The sequence below is a fragment of the Sturnira hondurensis genome, unplaced genomic scaffold (assembly GCF_014824575.4).
Source record: "Sturnira hondurensis isolate 20B ecotype Veracruz unplaced genomic scaffold, ASM1482457v3 Scaffold0004136, whole genome shotgun sequence".
In the NCBI taxonomy this organism is placed as follows: domain Eukaryota; kingdom Metazoa; phylum Chordata; class Mammalia; order Chiroptera; family Phyllostomidae; genus Sturnira; species Sturnira hondurensis.
The window spans coordinates 27,496,703-27,524,350 of record NW_028076767.1 but is presented as its reverse complement, the minus strand read 5'-3'; the positions used below and the strand labels follow the sequence as shown (position 1 = coordinate 27,524,350).

The window sequence follows — 27,648 nt, the reverse complement described above, 5'->3', positions numbered from 1 at the left end:
TTAATCTATTTTTTAATTTGTTAATTTTACAGAAGAAGGGGAGGGTGGGGAGAGGAAGAGACAGACCTGTTGTTTCACGGACTGATGCATTCTTTGACTGATTCCTGTATGTGCCTGTGCCGACAGGGGACTGAAACCTGGCACATTGGGACGACGCTCTAACTGAGCCCTGGGCATGTGTGTTTGCAAAGCCTGGAAGGAGGGGTACTAAATCACAGACACTGATGATCTGTCCGCGCAGCAGGGGGAGGGCTGCAGGAGGAGAGTATGTGGGATTTCTGCTTTAAATATTCCAGCATCACTTGCATCATTTTACAAGGACATTGTAGAAGACAGGTAAAAATAGGAAACAGAAAAGACAAACAGGAAAAGACAGAAGGAGTCCTTCTGAGGAACTGCCTGCTCTCTCCGGGCTATGTAAATTTGGCTTCAGGGGTTCCTTGTGCTGCGAGCTTTAAAGTTCTCACGGCAACGCCATATGCACCACCTCATCAGATCCTCACAGCGAGTCTTCCAAGTTGGCAGAGAGAGGTATTTACTTCCATCTTGCAAATGGGGAAACTGAGACTCAGAGAGTGCAGTGACTTGCCCAAAGGCCAGAAGTGGTGGCCCAGAGAGGGAACCCAGGTCTCGGGAGTCCCAGAGACCTCCGCCTCCTACCCCGCAAGGTAACCGGAGCAGATCCGGCTACAGGCTGTCACAACCATGGGCCAAGCATGCTCGTCTCACTCGCACTCCTACCTGTGTGGTTTCTACTCCTTCAACTCCTCTTCAGTTCTTATTCCTTCAACTGGCACTGGTATTCATCTCCCAAAGGTGATTCTCATCTTTCGGGCACTCCTTTGCTGAAGATGTTGTGCTTTGGGAAGAGCGTGGATTTGAGATCCGACCCTGTTACTACTCTTCAGCTCACCGTGTGGCTTCCCCTCTCTGGGCTTCATCTGTAAAATAAACACACCAAACTCCCAGAGCTTTTTCAACGATCAGAGCAATGCTGTGTTTGAATGCACTTTGTAAATCAGAAAGGACTTATACCAGTTAATCTTAACAAAATTAAGTTCTAGCTCTTCCTGCAGGGTTAGAATAAAACTGTAAGAAACTGCAAACCTACGCTGAATGAAAATCTGAGTGAAATACGACACAAAGATCGGCAATCTATGTTGAGAAGACCACACACACGTTTCGGATAATGGGTCCGTCTGCCTAAGCTCATGCCATACCTGAGCCAGGTTCCTTTGGAACCTGTTACTGGGCGTTGGGACCTGTGCTGTCACCAGAGAGAGATGCCACATGCTAAACACGCTCGGGCAGGAGAACAGTGAAACAAGGAAACCCAAAGTATTCCAAGCCCCACGATTACATTTCCACCCACAGGAGAACGAACTGGACAAAGAGCAACTTAGTTATGTCCATTCAGGGTATATGGGATTGCTCAGTTAATCTATGAACATTATAAAAAGTCACAAATGCAAAAGCACCTTGGCAACGGGACCATCTCCTTCCATCCCAGTGAACTGTGGTAAAAGCGACCTTGTGAAGGAATGGCAACAATGAAGGGCAGACTTAAACAAGCTCATCCTGCTGCTGCACAGGGTGTGGCGAAGTAGGCCCTGGGGGCACGGTCCACAACCCTTCCTTTGCAGTTTATCAGTGTTATTGGAGACATCAAACAGTTTATACTTTCTCACCCAGGAGCTGTGGGTATAAAATTCTATTCTAAGAAAATAATCCAACTCACAGTCAGATGTATATAAATACACACACATATTCTTATACATACACACACAATGATTTTCAGGTCAGATTTATTATAGCAGACATCTAAACATATGTGCGTGCTCACGTGCATAAATACAACTGTCCAAAAATAGAGAAATGGTCAACTAAGGAAGAAATTATGAATATATTTAAATGATGCACTGTAACAGTTATCAAAATCATGTTTTTGAGAAACATTTTGACATTGAAAATGCTTACAATTAAAAAATATAAAACGACATACTTACCAGCAGTTAAAATATATAGTTAAGAAGATAAAACAGCAGCCAACATTTATTTGACCGCTCACTGTGTGCCAAGCAGTGTCCTAGTGCATGACCCAGTCCTCCCCTAGCCCCCGAGTTGGGCACTATCATTGTCCTCATTTTTTCAGAGGAGTAAATGGAGGCACGGGGCCTGGGCAGAGTGTCCAAGGCCACACCGAGCAACAGAGGTGGTGAGGCGGGACTTCCAACAAAGCCAGCCTGGCCCTCAGGACCGCTGCAACCGTAGGGCAATATGCTGACAGCTGTCACCGCCAAGTGGTAGGGCCGAAGGACACACACGTTTCTTTTTCATATTTTCCAAATTTTCTCTAGAGGCATTTTTTTTTTTTTTGGTTAAAATTAGTTTTTATTAGGCCCTGCCAGGTAGCCTAGTTGGTTAGAACCTTGTCCTGATAAACCAAGGTTGTGGGTTCGACTCCAGATCAGGACACATACAAGAATCAACTAATGAATACAGAAAAAAGTGGAATAAATCGATGTTTCTCTCTTTCTCTCTCTCCAAATCAGTAAATTAAAAAATTAGTTTTTATTATAAAGACAATATACTAACACTTTAAAAATACTTCTAAAATATTAGTAACCTAGGAGCCAGACAGATGGAAGGTGATAAATCAAACACAATTTGATTTAATTATACTGAAATGAGCCAGGGAAGGCCAGAGGGCTANGCCAGGTAGCCTAGTTGTTTAGAACCTTGTCCTGATAAACCAAGGTTGTGGGTTCGAACTCCGGATCAGGACACATACAAGAATCAACTAATGAATACAGGAAAAAGTGGAATAAATCGATGTTTCTCTCTTTCTCTCTCTCCAAATCAGTAAATTAAAAAATTAGTTTTTATTATAAAGACAATATACTAACACTTTAAAAATACTTCTAAAATATTAGTAACCTAGGAGCCAGACAGATGGAAGGTGATAAATCAAACACAATTTGATTTAATTATACTGAAATGAGCCAGGGAAGGCCAGAGGGCTAGACTCGGAGGGAAAGGTTACCTGTTCGATTTTGAGCACACCGCATCTCACCAGGTGTTCACGGGACACCCACACAGAGATGACAGATAAGGGACACCGAGGCATGGTGAGGAGACATGTGGCTGGAGATCCGGCAAGAAGGCAGGTATCGCCAAAGCTGCGGCAGGCAGATGGTTTCTGCCTGCCCTTCCCTCTACCCTTTTCTCTGGGTAAGAGACACCCATTTTTCCTATGGAGAAGTTCAGCACCCATCTGATGTGGTCTTGGTGAGACAGAGTGCGCGGCCATCCAAGAGGTGGGGACATTTGTCAAGTTAAAGGGGAACACTTGTTGAGACCAAAACCTATGTATGACTTTTGACATTGTTCTGTTACACTGTCCCAATTCCTGCCCCCCAGCCTCGTTGCTCTCCCCTGTCCCACCCACCCTTGGCTGCTGGTAATCCCTGATTCCTGGAGCCTGCAGCTCCCCAGCCATTTCATGAATGGCCTTTGCTGCTCAGAAAGCCAACGTTCAGCTCTGAGTTTGAAATTTGGTTTTCCTGAGTCCACAGTGAGATGAGTGTTACATCTGGCTTTGCTGAGGGGCAAAAGGGTTTCCTAATTTCCAAGCACTCTTGTTTTTGCAGATTAAGAGCACAACTTGGGGCTGAGAAGTTTTCAAACAGCAAAAAGGGACAAAGGTCCTTCTGGGCCAGCTCAGGAGAAAAATCAGGACCGAACTTCAGATGCGAGTGTCCTGGGCCACCTTCCTCTAGGGTCAAATCCCCTATGTGGGGCTCAGATGCCCTAGACAGGTCGAGAATGCTGGTGCCCCCTCCCTGAGCAGAGCCGAGGGAAGCCCCATACTGGCCGCAACACAGCACACCAAGGTGGCACCGAAGCTGTAAGAACAGTCCTGCGAGACAACAGGGTGGACAACGGTGGCTCCCTTCCTTTGACCTGTGTGCCCGTAGGCAATCTGGAAGGGTACACAGGCCCCCATAGGGGGTCTTGTGGATGTGCTAAGTGGGTGAGGAAAGGCCAGAAGACAAGATGTCAGGGCTGCGGCCCATGAAGATCTCAAGACTAAGAATACTGGCAATTTTCATGATGCTAAGCCATTTTCGTAATTTTGCTCAGGAAATGAATCAGGTCAGCCCCATCTTGGTGGGTTTCACCAGACTCCATAACGACTGGGCACAGGTCTACAGCCAGCCACGGGGCAACTCGGCTAAGACTAGCAAAGGGCGGGGAATAGCATCTGAACCACAACGCTCACCCACTGTGCCCTCCTATCCAGGTGCAGGGAGAATGAAGAGAGAAGGGGGAGGGGTGCAGAACACTTAAAGTATTGAATGTTTATGCAAAATATAGTACTGCAAACTAGAAGAGACTGAAACACACCCTGAAATTGGGAGCATGGAAGCCTGAGAGCCAGATGAGATCAGCTGGAACAGAAAAGCTGCATCGTTTTGGCACCTGAGTAGCAGCGGGTAAAACCCAACCCTGCCAGTGGGGGCCAACCAGAGCACCTCTCCTGGAAACCCAAGTCTTGTGGAGGGGGACCCATGTGCAGAGGGGCACATGTGAGAGCCAAAGTGTGTGGCACTGAATGAGCCCAACGGCAGTGCCCCTGAGAGGCTGCTGTGAAAGGCTCTGGACCCCCAGAGCGCATGCCCGGTGAGGAAGGGACTCCTGGGAGTTCAGCTGAGCCAGGAAACCGTGATACAACAGTTCAAATGTAGAATAAGTTGCAAGACTTTTCCCAGGACACAACTTAATTTAAATTAAAAAAAAAACCCAGCCACTGAGAAACTGGCAGATATAACAAGTATGGAGTTTGCATATGCACACACCTAAAATAGTCAACTAAATTATAAAATGTTTTTTTTTTTTTTAAAGAAGTACCAATGCCTAAAGGCTGAGCCCAACAGCTCTTTAAACTGTTAACTGCTGTTGCTTTGCACAGGAAATACTTATTGTCAGGATTTGAAAATCAGAACACAGGTCCACATTATGAAGTTGAGCTGCCCCTGCCCCATCCCCACTGCTCTCTGGAACCTACTTAGTGTCCTGTACGTCTTTTCGATGCATCTCTATGCAGACACAATCCATACACACATATACTCTTGCTTTTGCATCTTGCTTTTTCCACTTATTATACTTCAGAGATCTTTCCTAAGACCACAGAGTTCCTTTTTCTAGCTACGCAGCATTTCAGTGTATCACTGCACTTGATTATGTGCTTGGTCCCCTACAGAGAGACAGCCACCTGGGCTGTTTCCAATCTTTTGTTATTGCAACCAATGCCGCAATAAATAACCTTTTACACGAGTCATTACATAAATATATGTAAAATGTCATCTACATGGTGGATACCAGCTTTGTCATTTTGATAAACGTTGTCATTTCACAATCCCACCAGCCATGTCTGAAAGTGCCTGTTGCCTACTGCCCCCCTCCCTGCCTCCAACTCCACCCTATGTGCTGTCAAACTTGGGGATTGCCCCCAACCTGACAGGTTAAAATTAGCATCTCAGTGCACATTCAACAAGCATTTATCTTTTTTTAAAATCTTTTTTAAAATTTTTATTTTATTTTATTTATTTATCTTTAGAGAGGAAGGGAAGGAGAGAAGGAGAGAAATATCAATGTATGGTTGCCTCTCACGAGTCCCCCGCTGGGAACTGGCCTGCAACCCAGGCATGTGCCCTGACTGGGAATCGAACTGCGATCACGTGGTTCGCAGGCCTGCACTCAATCCACTGAGCTACACCAGCCAGGGAACAAGCATTTATCTTTTGAAGACTGAGACTGCACATCTGTTTAAGGGCCATTCTTCTTTGTTTCTTTTTCTGTGAACAATGTGTTCATTTCCTTTGTGCGTTTTCTCTATTCTGCTGCTACAAGCTCTTAACTTGGGGTTTGTGGCTTTCTCAGAGGGGCTATGACTCAGAGAAGATTAAGAACTATTGGAATAATTAAATTTAAAAAAATTTAAAAAAAAAGAACTATTGGAAAGAAAGAACAACTCCCCCAAATCCAATACACATCTGTGGCATCCATTCAAAGATTTGTTTTAAACTTTGAACTGAAGTTTAATATACATACAGAAAAAGGTACACATTCTATGTGTGCAGCTTGTGACCTGAACACACTTCCTTGAGCCACATCAGATCTGGGGACAGAATGTGTCCAGCACCCCTGAAGTCCCGCAGAGTACTCCTTCTAGTCCTCACCGTTCAGATTTTCATCTGTGGCTTTACTGCTTGAGTCTGTTTTTATGGCCTAACACCTTCCTGATGTCATCATAGGTTTTTTTTTAAAAGGTTCTATTCATTTACTTTTAAAGACAGGAAGGGACAGAAAGAGGGAGACAAACATCAACGTGTGAGAGGAACATTGGTTGGTTGCCTCTTGCCTCTCATAAGCCTCCCTCCACCTGGAGAAGGGTCCCGCTATCCAGGCATGTGCCCTGACTTGGAATTGAACCAGCGACCTTTTGGTTCCCAGGTCGGCACTCAATCCACCGAGCCACACCAGCTAGGGCATCATCATATAGTTTAAACTACAAAGTTCAAATGAGTGAAAATTTGAGAGAAGGCAAGATTCTGGGTCTTCGAGTTGAAAACGCACTGTAAAAGGCCTTCTCACGCTTCAGGGAAGAGAATCTGCAGTCCTCTGGCTCCCTCTGCAGGTGATCAGTAGCCACTGACAAAAGCCTCCCCTACCCTCCTGGAGCTCTGAGAATTGACTAGAGTCCCGGACTGAAGTTGCTGCAGACTCACACCAACCGCGCAGAGGGGTGTGGCCGAGTCATTTAAAAGGGCACCCAAAAATTCTCATTCATTCCCCACTCTGTAACCCAATGTTTCAGAAAAGCAACTATTAAATACCAGACCATAATAGCTTTGGGACATGAGGAGAATGCCAGGCAAGTGCAGTTAATCTCTTCCCCAATTTGCCCCCAAAACGAGAGACTGCTGTAAAAAGCTCTGCTGCTAAAATCTGTCAAAGGAGTCAACATCTCCCAGTTATGATTCTAAGAAGTGAATGGGCAACTGTAGTTACTTGCTGAGATGACTGACTTACTGATGGACTCACTAACTCACTTACCCGATACATATGGTGGCAGACCCTGTGCCAGGTACCAGGACACAAGATGCATCACCTGGTACGATGGAGTAAGTGTGAAGCGCTGTGAGAGCACACGGCATAGGGGCATTTAACCTACACACGGAGAACAGGAGCTGAGGGGCAGAAAGTTGGGTGGGAAATGTTACAGATAATTCTTGCCCTCCGGAAACTTAGAATCCAGCTGGAGACACAAGAAATGTATGGGCAAAAAGCTAAAAAATAAGTTAAGGAGGCACCGGACAAAGTCCTAAGGGATGTGTTTCTGGAGTCCCAGAGACGAGGAGGGGCTCCGGGCCGACAGAGTTGGCAGACGACAGACTGAGGAGCTTCAATTGCGGTGGCATTGACCTGGCGGCCGCAAGTGGAATCCACGATAGGAGTGAGTGGGAAGGGTCACCACCACCAAGGGGAAGTCCTCCAGGTTGCAGGTCCAAGAATTCTTCTGTGTCAAGGTGCCCAGGGCTGATCAACCTCACAGGAGTGGACTCAATTTATGTCGATGGTGACCTATGAACCAGATGCCAACCTATCAACTTGCAGAAGGAAAGGTATCTTCCCCAGAAGCGGAATCCTGTGCTTGCCTCACAGGGTCCGCCCTGTTTCCTTCCGGTATTTTCCACCCTCTGCGGGTGGGCCCTACCTCTCCTGTGGCTTCAACAGCCACCCACATGCTGACTCCAAATCTCTATTTCTAGCCAGAATCTCTCACTTGAGCTTCAGACTCACGTACCTTCCTGCCCTGTGCATACCACCAGGCAGCTATACCCCCACAGCTCTCAAGTTCGCTGTGTCCAAACTAAGCTAACACTTGGAGGCATCTAATCCTGTGGGGGCTGAGGGAGCAGACGCTGGCCAGACTCTGCCCTGGTTCCAATTCTAGCTCCACCACTTACAAGTGGTGTAACCTTCGGCCAGCTTCTCTACTTCGGTTTCCTCATCTGGAAAATGAAGACGACATTGGTAAGCTCATAGGAGTGTTGTGAGGATGAGAACGCCTTTTCTGACACACGGTAAGAGCTTTAAAAGTACTTTTACTATTATCCAGCTAAATGTTGTTCTTTGTCTGCTTCCTGTCACCTGGATTCAGTAGTTACATTAGAAACAGGCAATGACACCCATTCAGTTTGCTCAGACCAGACAGCAAAGTCATTGCCCACTTTCTCCCACTGCTCCTTCCGTACACATTCACTCTCTCACCTAAGCCTGATCTATGCAATCTTCCATCTGTTCACTCGTTTTCCACTCCTAAGGCCACCTGCTCTTGCAATCACTGCAGTCTCAGGCCTGGATCACTGTGCCATCCAGGTGGAAACTGAAGTAATCTTTTTAAAGTAAAATGGCCATTTCCCTGCTCATCCACAGCCTCCATGGTTCTTAAAATAAACTACTTGGTATGGCCATGAAGACTGTTCATAACTGGTTCCTGCTTTCATCTGCACTTCAAACTCCTTATGTCCAAAACGAAACTCTTTCCCCAAACCTGTCAGCTTTCCAGATTCCCCTCTTTAATGAATGGTACCACCTACCGGCCTTCCAAATACTTCCCGAGTAATAAACCCCATCCTCAGACTGCATCTAACTTCATGATGGAGATATGCTTACTTGAAGCACTTTAAAATGGTTTGAGTTTTAGTACCTAATGCCATTATGCGTGGAAAGTAAAATGAAGAATTCACCAAAATTATATTTAGCAAATACTAACCTCCAGGAATTCGTTAATCTAGATACAGTCCTTGCCCTCAGGGATGTGTTTTATCTATAGAAATATTTTTGAAATAACAGCTTAAAAACACGTTTGATCTTGATATAGCTCACTTGGCAACTTCTGAGAAACTAGATCAAGTTTTCCTCTTTCTTTAAATTCTTTTCTAAGAGATGCGGAGAGATGGACAGCAGTGGATTGACAGGCTTTAGAGAGTGAATCCTGACCCAGCCGTGGCTGGTGTGGCTCAGTGGATTGAGCCTGCCCTGTGACAAAGGGTCTCCAGTTCAATTCTCACTCAGGGCACATACCTGGGGAGCGGGCCAGGTCCCCAGTGGGGGCGCATGGAGGCAACCACACATTGATGTTTCCCTCCCTCCCTTCCCCTCTGTCTAAAAATAAGTAAATAAAAGCTTTAAAAAATAAGAATCACTTTGTAAATCCTGACCGAGTCACCTACTGCCACGGGACAAAGGGAACTGGAACAAGTTATCTAATCCCTCAGAGGCCCAGTCGCTCGTCGGCAGTGTGTGAAGTCACGGGATATCGAATGAGAACATGTACATAGCCACTGCATCGTGGAAGGCGGCCATTATCACCATCATCATTAGGTTTTATGTTGCACCTTTACCCTGAACACTTATTCTTTCATCCTCTCAGTTGAGCCTCTGGTATGAACAAGGAGAATTTTAAAAGTTTTGCCCAGGGCCCATGACATGTTTTATGTCTGACAACTTTATACAATGACTACTAGATTCCACTCCCAGATGTGGGTCAGGCATCCCAAGGTCTAGCTATAATTTACTTGTATATACTAAACTATTTTCAGCAGCCTAACTAGTTAGGTGACTATATCCAAGTATGGGGGGGTGCAGGTGGGAGGGTCCAGTTTGGGGTGGGCCAACAACTCACCCCAGCTTGAGCCAAAACCAACTGCAGCCAATACCACTGAGTAAGAGAGCAGAGGCACAGCCACATCGGCGGAACCAGTCCCAGTGATGGAGGGGGTGGCGGCTGTTGCGCAGCTCATCTCTTCCCTGCCTGCCATCGGAGCAACCATCAGAATCATGAACATGGAAAAATCCTCCCCACCAACCCCTTAGGTGAACTGCCTGAAACTTTTTGCAAAAATGAGGGTACGTGCATTTCTCTTCGAGAGAGTCTATTATTTCTCACCAGATTCTTAAAGGGATCCATGGCTGAAAAACCAGAGATTCGCCGTTAGAACTCTTCACTCAAGTGAAGGCACTGAGTCGGAGAGAGGGAAAAGTAGCTGCCTCAAGTCCAACAGCAGGGGCATGCACGCCATGGCCTTCCAATGTCAATTCCGGTCTCACGTGCAAGTCCCCGGCCCGGTCCGACCCCGCCTCGCTTCTCCCTAGGCTCTGCAAGACCCGCGGGAGGCTAGGGTTGGCGTCCGAGCTCTGGAGGTGTTGCAGGCGGTCCAGATTCTAACACTGGGGAGGCGGTCCAAGCGCTCAGAGGAGCTCTGGAGCCACGAAGATTCCCGACCCTGGTCTCACCCCGAAGAATTCCATTGCCTTTGGGACTCCAGGTAGAGCCCCAAGGCCAGTGAATCCCCGAAATGGAAGTGGCTTGGCGACTGTGAAAAACAACGCCTACTCACTCACCTGACATAGAGGAGGAAGTAGGCACTCCCCAAAAGCCGGCCCGGAGCGAACCTACTGCGCAAGGGGGAGGGAGCGAAGAGAATAACAGGAAATGACGCAAGCGCACGTGCTTCTGAGAGGGGAGAGTGGGGGGTGTTTGAGAGGCGCGGCCGACGCTCTGCGCCTGCGCAGTCGCTGCTTGCCGCGCTGCCGAGTCACTGGGGTGGGAGGAGCATAAACAGGAGGCGGGGCTCATGCACGAGTGACGCAGGCGCAGTGCAACTCTGGAGGCGCGGGCCGCCCCCTCCGCGGGTTTGGATCCGGGTCAATTAGCCGCCGCGATCCGGGACGGACGATCTGAAGGCCGCCCCCTCCGCGGGTTTGGATCCGGGTCAATTAGCCGCCGCGATCCGGGACGGACGATCTGAACCGACGGTACTGGGTAACCGGAGCGCCCCAGCTGCGAGGAGGTGAGCGTCCAGACGGGAACGGGAGGTTCCACGTCACCAGGTCTCGGCCCCCTGGCTCGACCTGGCTGGGGGCGGCTCCTTTTGGGACTCTTCGCCTCTCGTCGCTTCGTTCTGCGGCGCTGACTGCTTGGGCCGGGCCGGGCCTGGGCCTCTTGACCACCACCTCGACTTCTGCGGCCTGGTCCTACCGGAGCTCCGCTCTCTCGCCCCTTCCCTCCTTCCTGCTCTCTCGTGGCCCCCGCCCTCTCCCGCCGGCCTATAGCTTCCCCTTTTCACCCTCCACGGCCGCCCTTTGCCCCTTCCCGCCGTTTCCCGCTCGTTTCTGAGCCCCAGTCTCGTAGGCTGCTTCTTTGGCTTCTCTTCCGCCGCCTCCTGCATTTCTGGAGCCTTCGCCTGACCCAAACCTTTTATTCTGGAGGCCGCGGGCGGCCAGAGGTGGGGGGTCCCGGACATCTGTGCATTTTCCGAGCCACCTAGGTTCTGATTTTTACTCCTGATCCCGTTTAACCGCAATGAAAAGAGTAACATTCTCCTTTGGCTCTAGTGACGAAAGTGTAAGGGTTGAGCGGATATGTAAAGAGAGGTGGGAATGTTTCGTGCTGGGGGCCTATTGTTTCAACCTTAGCTCTCTTGTCGAGTTTCTGGACAAGGTTTTCTTTCCCGGGCCCCACGCATCCTGATGGGCTGTGAGTTTCTGAGTTTTTAACGTTGATAACAGGCTTACATGCGGATCCTTTATTGATCTTTCTCAGGTCTTGACACGGTTCTGGGAATTTGGACTAGGCTCGAGGTTCAAAGAAATCTTGGTGGAAACCGCAATATAGAAATACGATTTTGACACATGCTATTCGTTGAAAGTCAGAGAAAATCAGAAATGTGCCCTTTTGCTGGAGAAACTTAGAAAAATTTTGCTTGTCCGGTTTGAAAGGTTGGGGACAATTTGAGACATACTGCTCTGTGTGATTTGACTTAAAGCAGTATAAAGTAACTTTAAATGGGCCTTTAAAAGTTTGATTTTGGGGAGATTGTTCAAGTTCAAGAAGTCAATGCTGTGAAAATGGCAAAGTCTCCCACAAACTTAATGTTAATGGAGAAGGATAAACCAAGTATGTTTCCCTGTGTTTGTCTCAGAGCTCTTGATTTGAGTGAATGGGGAGCTAGGAATACAGAGGCGCACAGTAGACCTTTTGTAATTACAAATCCGATCTGTGCTAGCTCCTCAGGCCGTGCCTCACACTCCTCTTTGCTCAGGGTTAATGTGACAGAAAAGGTGAGTGACCAAATTGCTGGAAGTGGCTGAGATGGAATTTTATTCGTAAAGTTTTAGTCTGTAATTCGTTTTATTTTTGGTCTGTTTTGGTTTTTTAACTTCTAGTGTGGCAACAAGAATGTTCAATAAGTTTGTATTAGCATCTAGAGGTCACCTGCAGTGCTATTAAACTAGCGCCATATAATTAAAAGTTACATATCTGGGTATAGAGCTTGTTAGCACAGTCTTAGGGCAGGAATGAGACTCCCGCTCTTACAGGAAGGGGGGGGGTCACAGCCCTGGTATGGGTCAGGTTCACCCGTACATCCCCAGCGCCCAGTCTAGTGCTAAAAGCCCATGCTAAGACTTCTCTGCCTGTGAAAGAAATGGATTTCTGCCTATAGGATTGGGCGGTGAATGTTTAGATGTGAGGTACTGTTTCCAGAGAGGTGGAAGAGGGTTTGTGTGGGGTCTGCGGGATCGGGGAGACTGGCTCAGATGATTTGACTGTAAGGGCTACTTGTGTGAGCCTTTGATGGACTGGTTATAAAGTGATACCAGGGAACTAAGTCAAACTTGGGTCTAGTTCTGCCAGCAGAAAGAACTTGTTTACAGCCCGCAATAGCACTCTTAGATGCTGTGGGGCTTTAAAAACACTAGAATATGATCTTCGCCCATCCCTCTTCGTAGATATATAGAACATTATTATCGTGTATGTGGGGTAGGATCCCTCCCTAAAGTCAAAGGAGTTAGAAGTTAATGAAGTATAGAATGTATAATGTTTCCTCAAGTTCATATACTGGGTTAAATAAACCAGCAAAATATATGTGGAGGGTACGCTTAAGTTTTTTTCTGAAGAAGTTGAGGTGAAAGCTGGCTGAGTTCTTCTGAGACTGTTTTCAGTGATCCGTGTTTTGGTCCCCAGAGAGAGCTGCCTACAACATCTTACTGGATACACTTGGTTTCTTTCTGCTTTATTCTACAACGGGGACCACAGAGTTACATTATATCCTGCATATTATAGCACCCCGACCTTTGGAATATTAGAGGTCTCACAATAACATCAAAGGCACCCCTGAGAAGTGAGCAGATGGGAGATCAGAAAGGATAAGGGGCCTACAGAGAGTCCCTCAGGGGCGGGGTGGGGGGGTGGGGGGTAGCAGGTTAGGGATAAAGAAGAGGTGAAGTGAATCCTTTGCTTCAAATATTCCCCATCTTCTATTTTTTTAAATTTTTATCTTTTTCAGATTGTGATGTCATAGATACTAGTTTATTTTTTTTGTTCAGAATTTGGTATTAACTAATATTCTATTCTGAGAGGAAGAATATTTGGGAAACTAGATTCAAAGAATTTATTTAAACACTTTTCAGTTGTGTTTCTTGTCGCCTTCTATGGTCTCCTTTCCCTTTTCTTTGTTTAGATATAACAATTAAGGTGAAAGAAATGGNTTTCAGATTGTGATGTCATAGATACTAGTTTATTTTTTTGTTCAGAATTTGGTATTAACTAATATTCTATTCTGAGAGGAAGAATATTTGGGAAACTAGATTCAAAGAATTTATTTAAACACTTTTCAGTTGTGTTTCTTGTCGCCTTCTATGGTCTCCTTTCCCTTTTCTTTGTTTAGATATAACAATTAAGGTGAAAGAAATGGAGAACATTGGTTTATCGGGCTAGGTGTTACTTACTTCTTTTTAAAGAGAGGGGAAGGGAGAGAGAGAGAAACTGAGAGAAACATCGATTGGTTGCCTCTCGCACATGGCCCAACCCGGGACCTGGCCCCAAACCCAGCCATGTGCCTTGACAGGGAATCAAAACTACAACCCTTTGGTTTTGGGGGTGACATCTAACCCTCTTTCTTTTGTCTGAGTTTGTTTTTTTATCTTTGTGATTTATAGGTGTAGTTTATTTTGTATCTTGTGTTATAAAGATATAAATAAATATCCAAGCTATAAAAAACTCAAATGAAGGTATTAATCTTCTATGTAGAATGTGGAATGATATATAATTATTGGAACGTGCTTGTAATCCTGCTTCAACACTGGTAACAGCTTGGTCTCTGTGTATGAGTGATGATACGAATACTGGTATTTGGATCAGGGCTGCTTTAGAGAAATGCTACCGTGTGTCGTGAAGTTACACACCTAAGTAGGATTTTTACGGTTAGACTAGATAAAGACTCGCTAGCATTTAAAAGAATCAGAGTGCTATTGGTTGAGCTTTCCCCTTTCATTTCTGATGGGAAGGTCATTTTGTCTGTAGGTTTCCAGACCTCTACAACTGGATCTGACCCCCTTTTAAGAAGTATACTCAAAGACAGATTTTAGGTGACCTTGTTTCCAAAACTGTGTAAAAGGCTATTGGCTTCAAGAATTCGGGTAGTTTAAATTCTATCCTAATAAATATAAGAAATAAAACCTGTAGTTTTCTAAAAAGAAAAAGTCTCATACACCAAGACTTCTTTTTAAAAGTAGAAATTTGTTCTCTCCCCACCATCAAACAGTAATAGTATCAAGAATAAAGATTTTGTTTGATTCCCAGTCAGGGCACATGCCTGCAGGCCAGTTCCCAGCAGGAGACGCACGAGAGGCAACCATGCATTGATATTTCTCTCCCTCCCTCCCTCCCTCCCTTCCCCTCGAAAAAGGTAAATAAATAAAATCTTTTAAAAAAGAATAATGATTTTAACCACAGGTGTACTTTTGAACCCACCTGTTTTCGCTGTGCTCATTCTGATTCTCTTTTTTAGTATTAGTGGGAACGGCCATCGTGGTGCACAGACTTTCACGATGCAGTCCGAGGCCAAGGATGGGGAGGAGGAGAGCCTACAGACTGCTTTCAAGAAGTTAAGAGTGGATGCATCAGGGTAATTAAATACGTAATGTTAATTTGGAATTGTTCTCGCTAGATTTAAATAGCCTTTTCCTCGGAAGAGCTCTTTCTCTACTAAAATTGCTCATTATTTGTAGAAGGTATAAACGTTAACAATGTGACAGTCTGCCAAATTCTGCACAGTGTTGTGTTACTTGTCTTCTGTTAAAAGTTGTCGGTCGTATGTACTCCAAGGTTCCTTGGTTTGGTTTTCCTTAACTTTGAGGGGGGGCTTTCCCCCTCTCTTTTTCATTAGACATTATCAGCGTCCCATCAAGGATTTCCTCGTGTATCTTTAGGGAATCACAGTATTTTTCACTGGAAGTGAATTGCCTCCATAGAAATCTATGCGGACACAGTCAATTTCATGGGCTCTGTTGCTGAGGCTGTCACTATGGAAACCTATTCATTAGGGTTCTGTCACAGAGATCAATAATCTTGGTCCCTTTGGCCAAACTAATTAGAGCACCTATAGACCAGCTGCTCTCGGAATGTTAATATTTCACCCTTTGCAAAATGTTTTGTGCACAATACCTCTTATCTCCATGCGTTGCCCCGGGCCAGATGAAATCTCAGATTTTTAGTGGATATAAGGATACCAAACACTAGAAGCTCAGGGTAGAATATTCTACAACAAGTAAAAATAATAATCACTAAAATTTACTACTCACTATATCCTGGACGTTAGCTTGAGTGCTTCATACACATTACTTAATCCTCAGTACCAACTTACTCCAGTTTGCAGATGAACCACATGTGAGGCAAGCTACTTACCCATCAGTAAGAAGTGGTAGAGCTGGGTTTGAACCCAGATGATTTGGGTCCCAGAATCTGTGCTCTTAACCATTGCTTTGTATGGTACCTTGGAAACAACATGGAAGGCATGCAGTGACGGGGCATAGTAAAAATTAAATAGAGTTAGTTGTTCTTACAGCTGTCTGCTTATTGCTAACACTATTTTAGCCTACCACATGAGGAAATTTATACTAATAGATTGATTTATGCTAAATGTACTAATTGTGTAATAGCTGTTACAGTGCTCACGTTTGCTTCCATGATACTTCAGATAAGTATGTATTTCCTCCCAGTGGTTTTTCAAACATGGCAGTCATTTTGCCGTTAAAATTGGTCAGTACTTTTAAGGCATTTTGAGAAATGAAAACAAAACAGAAACAGTTCAAGGTTATGGTCATAGTGTTTGCCTTTGTGATTTCTGGTACAGAGTTTTTTTTTAAAGCAGAAAAATACTGGGAGTGCAGCATATACTTAGGTATATATGTACATTTATATTAATAAGTAACTCTTTATACACAGACGCCTCTCCCGGAATTAGAAGTTGGAACATAAAATTAAGTTGTTGTAGTGCCCTTAAAAATTACTTGGAACATTAAAAGTTTCAAAATATATGTATAATATCTGGCCAAATATTATATATTTATAGCAGATGGTCTGCTTTGAGTACAATTATAGAAAGAGAAGGAGCAGTGGAGAACATACGAGAAAACCTAACACATACGAGTACAAGGGGTGAGTCATTACCGTGACTAAGCGGAGTAAGACTTGTCGGCGTATTGTACATTTCTAGTTGTGTCATAGCGTTGCCGACCTACAAGTGGGACAGCAGGGTGGTGACTCATGAACTCACCGAGTCTTGCCAGGAGTGGAGCGTGATCCTGTTCAACAGGTTCTGATGGTATTTGTCCTATGGGGACAAACCTCAGCATATTTGTTATGAAACAACATAATCCTTTTTATCCGACTTTAAAATAATACGTGCTTATCATAGAAAAACTCACAAAAATAAAAAAGGAAGTCAACAGATATTTTACCATAGTCACTGTTGATATCTAGACCATCTCTATATACTTTTTTACATAGTACAGATCATTATGTATAGGTGCTTATTCATGTTTTCTCTTAATATTATAAGCATTCTCTTGTGAAAAGTTCTTTATACACTTTTTAATAAATATTTAATATTCCATTTATGTGGTACAGTATTTCCTGTTATTGGGTATTTAAGTTATTCCTGGTTACTTTTTACTTTAAATTATATTTCAGTGAATATCTTTTTAAATTGATTTTCAGAGAGTGGGGAAGGAAGGGAGGGAGAAAGACAGGGAGAGAAACATCAATGTGTGATCCTTTGCCTCTTGCACGCCCCCCAGCTGAGGACCTGGCACTGGGAATGGAACCAGCCACCTTTTGGTTCACGGGCTGGTGCCCAGGCCACTGAGCCACACCATTAAGGGCTCAGTGAACGTCTTTTTATTTTACTTCAGTAGATTTTCTGCTTCTGAAGGATTTTTATCAGTACCACAGCGTGTGTGGTAGGAGCCCAGTGTGTGTGCATGAATGTGTATTGAAAAAGATCTGCAAGGATTTAGGCTAAAATGTTAGTGTTGATAATCTCTGGGTTATAAGATTATATATGATTCTTTTTTCTCTTCAGTGTTTTCATCTTCTTTCTTGGGACCTCATATTACTGGTGTAATTTCAACCTGCTAAGATTTAACTCAGCAATATTTCAAGTTTGTTAGTGTAAAAATTGGAATATTTTTCTAAAAGTTGTATAACACTTGAAAATATATTTATTTTCAAGTTAGATTGAGTCGCCTAAAGTTTTTGCTTCTAAAAAGTTAGTTTCTGACTCTGGTTTGCCTACATGAAATAGGTGGTCGGTGTCGTTAACATTCTCCCTGGACGTGAGGCCTGATCTGCCCCAGATAAACAGCCTTAACGTCTATTTATATCCTGCTGCTGGTTATACTTAAGAATAATTCTTTGGCTTGTGACTTTGCAACAGTGGATTTGTTAGGGATCCTCTGAATTTGGTTTTGGAGAAAAATTTGCACTAAAAGCTGAACAATTTTTGAGAAACTTAAACTAGAAACAAAGCAGTTTCGTGTGAATTGGGCAGTAAGTTCTTGGAGTTTTCTGTGGCAGTAAACTTGGTTCTTGTCTGCAGGTCCACAGCATCCCTGTCTGTTGGAGAAGGCCCAGGTGTCAGAACATCAGTCAGAACAGCAGCAGACGATACCAAGCCTAAAACCACATGTGCATCTAAAGACAGTTGGCATGGGTAAGACCAGCTTATTGCAAATGATTTTTATGCCAATACCTTAGAATAGGGGATTTTCCCTCCCACGTATCCAGAAATGGGTATGTTATGATATAGAACCCAAGATCCAACGTTTAGAGAAGACCCATTCTTCCCAGTTGTGAATTTGCTGAGATTTTGCTGTATGGCCTGGTTCATGGTCAATTTCTCTAAATGTTCTATGTTTGAGAAGAATGGGTTTTCTCTAATCATTCTTGGGGCCCATACTTGTCCATTAAATTAAGCTTTTAAATGTGTTATTTGAATCTTCTTTCAAATTTTTTGTTAGCTTGATCTATCAATAATTGAGAGAGGTATTTTTTAATATTTTATTTATTTATTTACTTACTTATTTTAGAGAGAGGGGAAGGGAAGGAGAAAGAGTGGGAGAGAAACATCAGTGTGCGGGTGCCTCTCATGTGTCCCCTACAGGGGACCTAGCCTGCAACCCAGGCATGAGCCCTGACTGGGAATCGAACCTGTGACCCTTTGCTGCACATGCCCGAGCTCAATCCACTGAGCTACACCAGTCAGGGCTAAGAGAGGTATGTTGAAATCTCCTCTGTTAGACTGCATTTGTCTGTTTTCCCCTTCAGCTCTCTGTTTTTGCTTTATGTATCTTGGGGCTATTTTGTAGGCCTGTACAGCTGTCATTCATGCCAGTTTAAAGTGTCAGCTTTGTGGTGAATTGAGACTTTTACAATATAGCGACAGTCTTAATTCCCCATAATGGCTTTTTCTTAAAGTCTATTTTGTCCAGAATTAATATAGCTAAACCAGTTGTCTTTTAGGTAGTATTTGCCTAGTGTGTCTTTTTCTATTTTCAACCATTCTGTGTTTTAAAATTTTAGATGTGTCTCATAAATACATACAGTTTATTTTGTTTTATTCAGTCTAATAATCTTTTATAACTATCTGAATTCATTTACATATATTTTGATATATTTGGACTTGTTCCTCTCATTTTACTTTATGCTATTTGTTATATTTTTTGTTTTTCTTTTCTCTCCTCACCTTTAGAAAACTGTTTGAAATGGGCATGTTTTTCCTCTACTGTTTTTCCTTCTCTTAGTTTGAAGATTGTATATACTTTGTATTCTTTTAGTAGTCAGCCTTTCAGCCTTGAAATTTTACCACACATGTGTAACAAAGACAAAAGCTAGTATTTTTAAGGAGATTTTATTTATTTTTAGAGAGAGGGGAAGGAGGGAGAACAAGAAGGCGAGAAACATGATGTATGATGGAAACATCGATCAGTTGCCTTTAGCAGGCCCCCAACCAGGGGTCTGGTCTGCAACCCAGACCTGTGCCCTGGCTCAGAATCAAACCAGCTACCTTTCATTCACAGTCTGGTGCTCAGTCCACTGAGCCACACCACCCAGGGTCAAAAGTTAATATTGTAATCCTCTTTCTGAAAACCCTTTTATTCTCAACTCACGACTTCCATGGTATAGTGGCCCAATATTTCAGTTCTGTGACTTTTTAATATCACAAATTAGGTTTTATGTAACTGTATTTAAATAGACATGTTCAGATTCATCTCATTTATACTTTCTTTGCTCTCACTGTTCTTTCATCTTAGACCTTCCGTAGGATCACCCTTTTTTTCCTTCTCTTACTAAAGTGCTTCCTTGAGTGGTACCTGTAGCAAAGGTCTTACTAGCAAATGGGGTCCTCTGTGTTACAGACCTCCACATAGGATAAACTTAATGGTTTCCTTGGAGTTGTATAACATCGTGTTCTTGGTAAATATATTTTGCTTTGGTTTATCTGAAAATGTCTTTATTTCATTTGTGTTCTTGGAAGATACACTTGATTTGACATATTTGAAATCATAGTTCTAGGTTGATAGTTATTTTTCTCTTAGCGCTTGAAGGTATTATGCATTGTCTTCTGGCTTCCATGTTGCCATTAGAAACCCTTCTTTAATTGTTCTTTTGGAAATAATCTGTCTAGTCTCAGGTCACTCTTAAGACATTCCTTTTGGCCTGGCTGGTGTGGCTCAGTGGATTGAGTGTTGGCCTGTGAACTAAAAGGTCGCCAGTTCAATTCTCAGTCAGGTTACATGCCTGGGTCGCAGGCCAGGTCCCCAGTTGGGGGCATGTGAGAGTCAACTGATTGATGTTTCTCTCCCTCTTTCTCCCCCCCTTCCCCTCTCTCTAAAAGTAAATAAATGAAGAAAGAAAGAAAGAAAAAGTTCCTTTTGGGTTTGATATTCTACAGTTTTGCTGTAGTGTGTCTAGGTGTGAATTTCTTTTTACTTGTCCTGCTTCGGTGAGCTTCCTGTGTCTGTAGATTCTCTTTCATCAATTTAAAATATTTCTCAGCTGTTACCTCTTAAAAAATCACTTTTTCTTTCTCTGAAGTCTTACTTTCAGAGACTTCCAGACTTCTTAGTCTTACACATCACTTTACTGTTAACTTTTTCCCAACTTTCCAAGTCTCTGTGCTGCCTTCTAGGTGAGGAGCCAGCAAACTTTTTTGGTACAGGACCAAATAGTAAATATTTTGGGCTTGGAGGGCGAGAGGTGCGATCTGAGGATATCGGATGTGCGCTGTCCTGGCTGGTGGATGCGGCTTGTGTTGCCGAGGCACTCAGGATGAAATGACTAGGCTGGGGATGGGTGGGTACGGGGCAGTGCCGAGGTCAGTTTCACTCTCTGCCCTCGTGGTAGCATGTCCTCTCTTCCAGAGGGAGCCTGGCGCAGGGCACATTCTCAAACTGAGATGCTACCTCTCAGTGCCCAGTGATCGCTGACAGCAGAATCTCAACATGTGCGTAGTAGCCAGCGTGGGCCCCGAGCGGAGTGTGGAATGTCTGCTGGCCAGGAAGGCAGGTGCAGGGACTGGAGGGCAAGTGGGTGAAGGGGACACTTCAGCCAGCCCTCTGTGGCTCAGTGCTAGTCCAAGTGGGCAGTGTGGGCTCTACAGACTCTGGGGGCCGGATTTGGCCCACAGGCTGCAATTTGTTGACCTGTGTTATAAATAATTCAGATTTATCTTACAGTTTGGTGTTTCTTTCCTTAACTGTATGTATTCTGCTATTTATCCCACCCATTTAGTTTAAGATACGAAGTTTATTTCTTAAAGTTCTGTTTGGTTCTCTTTTCACATATGGCAGTTTTGAGTTTCTTTTTTGCTTTGCTCAACTCTTTTACTTATGTAAAATGTTATGTAGTATATCCGATATTTCCCAATATTTGAAAAGTTCAAGGAGTTTAAATGTCAGCTGTTACCAGTGATAGAAATGAACCCTAAATCTGATGCTTAGTTTAGTAATCACGGAATAGTGGCTGTTTGTAGCATCAGCTTTACAGCGATACACCAGCTGCTGAATTGGGGGAGTAGAAACATTCAGTTTTGATGGCATCGGTTTCGGGTGTCTGTGCAGGATGCTCCCCGCACCGCTGGGTCACAGGTTCCCAAGCCACAGGCTGGGACAGGGTGGGCATTCTGCACTAAATGTTTGGCCCAAGGAATGCAGTTAAAAACTACCCATTACTCTTCCTGTTTCCATAGCTTGCTAATACGGAGATGTTTGAGTTTTGGGGACACAGGCGCAGGCAACTTGGAGTGGAGATAGGCACATCTCTTTGGGGGAAACTAATGACCTTAGACTCATAAACTTGAGAGGAGACAGATTTCCAACTGTCATAAAGAATTTGTTGAAGAGAGTTCTGTGTCCCAACATCTTGTGCATTTTTTCCCTCTTAGTTCTACAAGGAAGTCTTCACGAGGAGCAATGAGAACGCAGCGTCGTCGACGTTCCAAGTCTCCTGTCCTTCATCCTCCGAAGTTTATACATTGCAGTGCAATCGCTGCTGCTTCCAGCGGCCAGCTCAAACACAAAAGCCAGACGGACTCTCCTGATGGCGGCAGTGGCCTGGGAGTTTCGACCCCCAAAGACTTCAGTGCAGGAGAATGCTCTCCTCTCGATACTCATCACACGGGGGCAGTTGTGGAGCCTTTGCGAACTTCGGTTCCAAGGCTGCCGTCAAAGAGTACAAAGGAAGACTCCTCTGAGGCTACTGAAGTCTCCCAAGCAAGTCTCAAGGCCAATGATCTCTCTGACTTTCAATCGGTTTCCAAGCTAAACCCGGGCCAGCCATGTGCGTGCCTAGGCAAGGAGTGCCAGTGTAAGCGGTGGCACGATATGGAGGTGTACTCCTTCTCGGGCCTCCAGAACGTCCCTCCCTTGGCCCCGGAACGAAGGCCCACGCTCGAGGACTATTCCCAGTCACTTCACACCAGAACTCTGTCTGGCTCTCCCCGCTCCTGTTCTGAACAAGCGCGCGTCTACGTGGATGATGTGACCATCGAGGACCTGTCGGGCTACCTGGAATATTACTTATATATTCCCAAGAAAATGTCGCACATGGCGGAAATGATGTACACCTGATAGCAAGAAGCTAACCAACATGCTGTAAACCAATGAAGGGTTGTCAGAGATTTAGTTAATGGTAGACCTGGCAGCCACTTTGTGTGAGAAGACATCTCCTTCTGCTCACTGTGCTTGCAATAAAAACTTCACTTGGCATCTCAGTTCATCTTTATTCTTTAACTTACTCTCTGAGTTCTTACATACCCAGCAAGGCAAGCCGATGAAAGAAAAACGCCTTTCACATAGCAGTGTTCCTGGGGGTTGGAGACACCATAGTTACTCGACTGGTAGCCGTGGCTGTGTGGTCAGAGCCTTTGGAAAACGGTGCACTTTCCAAATCCGTTTAAGATTTGGTGACCAAGGAGAAGGAAATTGATCTCGTAACTGGACTGAATACTTGTCATGCTGTAGTTGCCAGACCAGAATATTAGTCATTTAAACCAGTCATTTCTATGACTGATTTGAACTCCCTCTGAGTTAACACAAAATTTATTGTCTTTAAGAGTTTCTTATGTTATCGTTAAGCCAGAGATCTAAGGTTTAGATTCAGTATGAATCAACTAGCTGGCCTGCCCTATTTTATTTGAGAAAATCATTAACCATCACTAAATAAACCCCTGCTGGTGCTGTTCAGCCTATCCTGAGCCATGTTACGTGAAGCTGCTCATGTAAGCAGCAGCCTGGAGTGACTACTTGCAACGGAGGAAGGGGTTGTGAGACGTGGCACCAGGATGCAGCTCCTCCGCCTCTGGCATTTTAGTGTGTGGCATGTTCAGTCCCTTGTAGATCTCATCCCTCAGCGGCAGATGTTCTGGCTGGATAATTGGTCATTCAAAAATGCCCTCCAAAGTTTGGTAAAGAAGTCTGCCCTCAGTTTCAGCCGCAGGACGAATCCCTGTTTTTTTCAGGTGACTTCAAAGTATATTTATGCCACATAATTTCTAACTCAGACCAGTCGTGACATACCCATGAATTGAGTGGAAAATTTTCTAGCCATTTTATTATTTCATCCTCACCCGAGGACACTTTTTTCACTGCTTTCAGACCAAGGGGTAGAGAGAAATATCAGTGCGAGAGAAGCATCGATGGGCTGCCCACTATACAAGCCTGAACCAGGGATCAAACCCCCAACCTAGGCAGGTGTTCTGACGGGCAGTTGAACCTGCAGCCGACCTTTCAGTTACAGTGGGATGCTCCAGCTGAGCCGCATCAGCAGGGCTGTCGAGCCATTTTAACACCATGTTAACAAAAAGTTTGTTTTATTTAGGTTACAAGATAAAGTTGCTCTTCACTAAAATACCCCACTGTTTGTGGCACTGATCCATGTCAGTGGGGTCTGGGCTTCGCAAATAGATGGTTTGTACTTGGAGAGGTGGGCAGGGTATTTACCAGAACAGCCTGAACTTCAGTAGTGAGAGACCTAGTTACTAGTTCAGTATGGATTTAGTGACATCTGAAGATGTTTTCAAGCAAGGGAGCAAAGTACAGCACTGGGAATTATGAGAGGTTTCCTAATGCTGATAACGTACTATTTCACATAGCTAAAGCAGCAGGTCTGAAACTTGTTAGTCTCAAGACTGTATACTTACAAATTGAGGATCCCAAAGAGCTTTTACATAGGTGGGTTATATTTATCACTATTCACCATATTAGAAATTAAAACATTTTAAAAATATGTGGTAATCCATAAATCCATTTGTTAATATATAAGCATTTTATTTTTTAAAGATATTTTTAGAGAGGAGGAGGGACGGAGAAAGGGAGAGAAATACAGAAGTTCAAGAGATCTGTCAATCAGTTGCTTCTCACACACCCCCAACTGGGGACCAGGCCCGCATTCCCAGGCATGTGCCCTGACTGGGAACCAAACTAGAGACCTTTCGGTTTTCAGGTTGACACTCAATCCACTGAGTCACACCAGCCAGGGCTATATAGATAAACATTAGAAATGGGGGGGGGGAACTTCTTCAAAACAAAAAACACTAAGGAGACTGGTATTGTTCTACATTTATGTACATCTCTTTAATGTCTGGCTTAATTAAAGATGGCTAGATTCTCATGTCGGCCTGCTTCTGCATTTGGTGTCTTAGGACATTGCTTGTCATGTTACCTCTGGAAAATGACACTTGTGAGACACTGTGCTCGGAAAAGGTAAAGACTATGTTAATATGAAAATAGCTTTGACCTTGCAGATTTTCTAAAAAATCAGATTCCCAGACCACACTTGGAGAACCACTAATCCAGGCCGTTAGAGTTGGTTGTAAAGGTGCCCACCACTCACCCTCACCCCCACAACTCTGGTCTTGCTCCCCTTTTTCCAGTGGAGAGGAGTGGGACGAATGGGCAAACATGTTACTTGAATTCAGGTGGTTCCTAAGTCTAAGACCTGTTTGGTTTGCTTTTCAAACGAGCCACCTGGTGATTTACTTAGTTCTGCACGTTAATGGAACAGTCATGAGAGAATGAAGGTGACCCACTTTCCCTTCGTACAGAGTTGTTGGGAGGAGGGCCTGTCAGGATCGAAAAGCCCAAGTTCCTGGCTGAGCAAACTCCTGAAGGCTTCGGCATTCCAGATTTGTAGGAATGAGTGGTACGTATTTACATCTTGGTATCTTCCTCACATCATGAATCTTAAAGCTAAAAATTACTCTCTCCAGGCCCAGTTAGGCCAAATGTGCTATGCATCCCTCATTGGGACATTTGACCAAATTTTGTGAGTGCAACTTACTGAACTAACCTTTCTCCGAAGCATCTGGAAAAACATTCAGGTTGTGGACTGAGTAATTTTTTGCTCTCATGTTTGGAACAGTAGCATCCTGACATGTACCTTTACTTAATAATTATTCGTTAAACATTCACTCATCCAGCACATGTATCAAGTGCCTGCTGCACACCAGAAACGCTCCACCAGGTGCTGGGAATAGGACAGTAAGTGGAACAGCATCCCTGTCTCCAGAGGAAGTGCCACCGAGAGGAGGACTGGGGGACTGAGGGCTGGGCAAGGGGCTGCTGTTTTATTTGGGGTGATCAGCTAAGCCTCTGTGACAAGGTGGCATTTGGGCTGAGAGTCGAACAACGTGAGCAAAGTGAGGGAGCCAGCTACGTGGGTATCTGGGGAAGAGCGTGTTGGTGGCAAAAGGAACAGGAAGGGTATCTGGGGCCTGAGGCAGGCAAGGTCAAAGAAGCATGGGGCAGTGACAGATCACAGAGGACCTCACAGGTTGTTTAAAGGCTTTGACTCCTAAGGAGACAGGGAACTGTGGGGGTGGTTGGGGGAGAAGAGACATGACACCAGACCGGCCTTCTGGAAGAGCACTAAGTGCTGTGGGCGAGCTAAGGGAGGGAGAAGCAGGGAGGGCCGAGAGGAGGCTGTTGCGGTAAATCGGACAATAGTTTCCAGCAGCTTGGACACTGGCGGCAGAGCAGAGATGTGCCCTGAAATTATACTGAAGGCAGAGCTGATGGGATTTGCTGATAGACATCCGGTGTGGGAGCAAGACGGGAATTAAGGATGACTCCAGTGGTTTTAATAAGCTGGGAGGTAGCTGGAGGGGCAGATCTGGGAGGGGAAAACAGGAATTTGGTTTGATCTCAAGTCCGAGAGGCTTCTGACATACGAAGAGGTGTCGAGATGGTGGCTGGATATGGGGGAGAGGTACAGACTGGAAATACAGATATAGGAGCCATCAGTACATGGACATTATTTAAACTAGACTGAAGATCACCCAGGAAGCGAATGAAGAATTGGTCCTAGGACCAAGCTCTGGGACATTCTCAAGAGACAGAGGGCAAGGGCATGAAGAGGAACCAGTAAAAGTCTTAGAAGGAGCAGCAGGAGCAGAACCAAGAGAGGAGTTATAGAAGTCAAGTGAAAAAGCGCTTCAAGCAGGGAGCTGTCAATTGCCTGATGCTGCAAAGGAGAGAAGAGGGGCACCGGCTCTGTGCAGGCACTGGGCATACAGAGATGAGCCACAGTGCCAGGCACAGAGTTGCGTTCGTGTGTTGCTTTGGAACGAAGATGATCCTTGCTTCGAACAACTCCTAGTCCGGGGTAGGAGCCAGCTTGTGGAGAGCCACCTAACCGGCCGGGACTCTTGTCTGGGGAGGTGAGCCTTCTTCGGCAGAGTATTCGACGCTGAGAACTCAAGTGGATTTTCTGTGTGCAGTTCCCTCTGTTCTGGATTTTCAGTTCCCTTCTCTCCGGGCTCCCTAAGAAGCAGTTGCTCTTGAGAAGTTGAGAAGGAAACAGGGAGCAAGTGACTGCTCCATTGGACCAAAGGACCATGGAACAAGAAAAGACCGGGGAGAAAGAGGAATGGGATAGATACTTTTAAATTAAACACGGTTTAAAATTCACTCCAAGTTTAGTCAATTCCATTCCATTACGGAAAACCTGTTGCAATGCACATATGGCCAGGAGAGGTCTCCCTTTCCCCAAAAGCACCGGTTTAGCGGGCGGGGCCAAAAAGAGATCGCAGGTCAGGAAGCTGGGGGGGGGGGGGGGGGGGNGCAGGGGGGGGGGGGGCAAATTCGACAAAGAATTTACTTAAACTTTTAAGAAGTCAAAGTGTCCCTTGAACAGTAAGATTGATGGTCAGTTTAGAAAATAAAAAACCACAGACTAATGTTGAGTAAACAGGTTGAGAAGAGTAAGGAATACTCCAGAGGCTGAGAACTTAATATTTAGAGAGATCTCTTCCCTCTTTGGTGACTACTTTATTAAGCATGATAGTTTGAAAAGTAACTTATGTGAGAATAACATCAATAATAGCTAACATATATTAGGCATTTAGTGTTCTAAGTCTTTTTTTCACAGTATTGACTCATGTGATCTTCACCCAGCCATATAAGGTAGATACTGTTATCCTTAACACTAACAATCTTTTGAAAGAGGTAATTTTACAGCTGAAGAATCTGTGGCTCAAAGAAATAAACAACTGGTCCAAGGTCAGGCAGCTTGTGAGGGGCAGAATTGGGATTTGAACACGTATCTAACTCCACTACTATCCACCCTACCTACTAGATAGACCAGGTCTCAAGGTCTGAGCCATTCTTCCTAAGAGTTATTTCTTGCTAAATGTTAAAGTGTAGCAGTGTTTTGCAGATGTAGCAGTAAACAGGATG

The 27,648-nt window shown here is 44.6% G+C and overlaps 1 protein-coding gene and 2 long non-coding RNA genes across 4 annotated transcripts; 1 reads left to right on the top strand and 2 right to left on the bottom strand.

Annotated features, from left to right (window-relative positions):
- Positions 1-781: 781 nt before the first annotated feature.
- Positions 782-10,809, bottom strand: LOC118985505 (uncharacterized). The gene is made up of 2 exons (XR_005066133.1): positions 10,474-10,809; positions 782-941 (listed from the first exon to the last, which is right to left on the bottom strand). It is a non-coding gene; the product is annotated as an uncharacterized LOC118985505 (long non-coding RNA).
- LOC118985507 (uncharacterized) lies at positions 5,860-6,494 on the bottom strand. Its single transcript, XR_005066134.1, has 2 exons — positions 6,016-6,494; positions 5,860-5,972 (listed from the first exon to the last, which is right to left on the bottom strand). It is a non-coding gene; the product is annotated as an uncharacterized LOC118985507 (long non-coding RNA).
- An 11-nt stretch (positions 10,810-10,820) lies between the features above and the next one.
- Positions 10,821-22,685, top strand: OSER1 (oxidative stress responsive serine rich 1). 2 transcript variants are annotated; one of them, XM_037044115.1, is made up of 4 exons: positions 10,821-10,922; positions 14,922-15,038; positions 18,012-18,125; positions 21,858-22,685. In XM_037044115.1, the coding sequence occupies exons 2-4, from the start codon at positions 14,962-14,964 to the stop codon at positions 22,540-22,542; spliced, it is 876 nt and encodes a 291-aa protein (XP_036900010.1). In that variant the 5' UTR covers positions 10,821-10,922; positions 14,922-14,961; the 3' UTR covers positions 22,543-22,685. The 2 variants fall into 2 exon arrangements, with proteins under 2 accessions (XP_036900010.1, XP_036900011.1); XM_037044116.1 differs by lacking the exon at positions 18,012-18,125.
- The last annotated feature ends 4,963 nt before the right edge of the window (positions 22,686-27,648 follow it).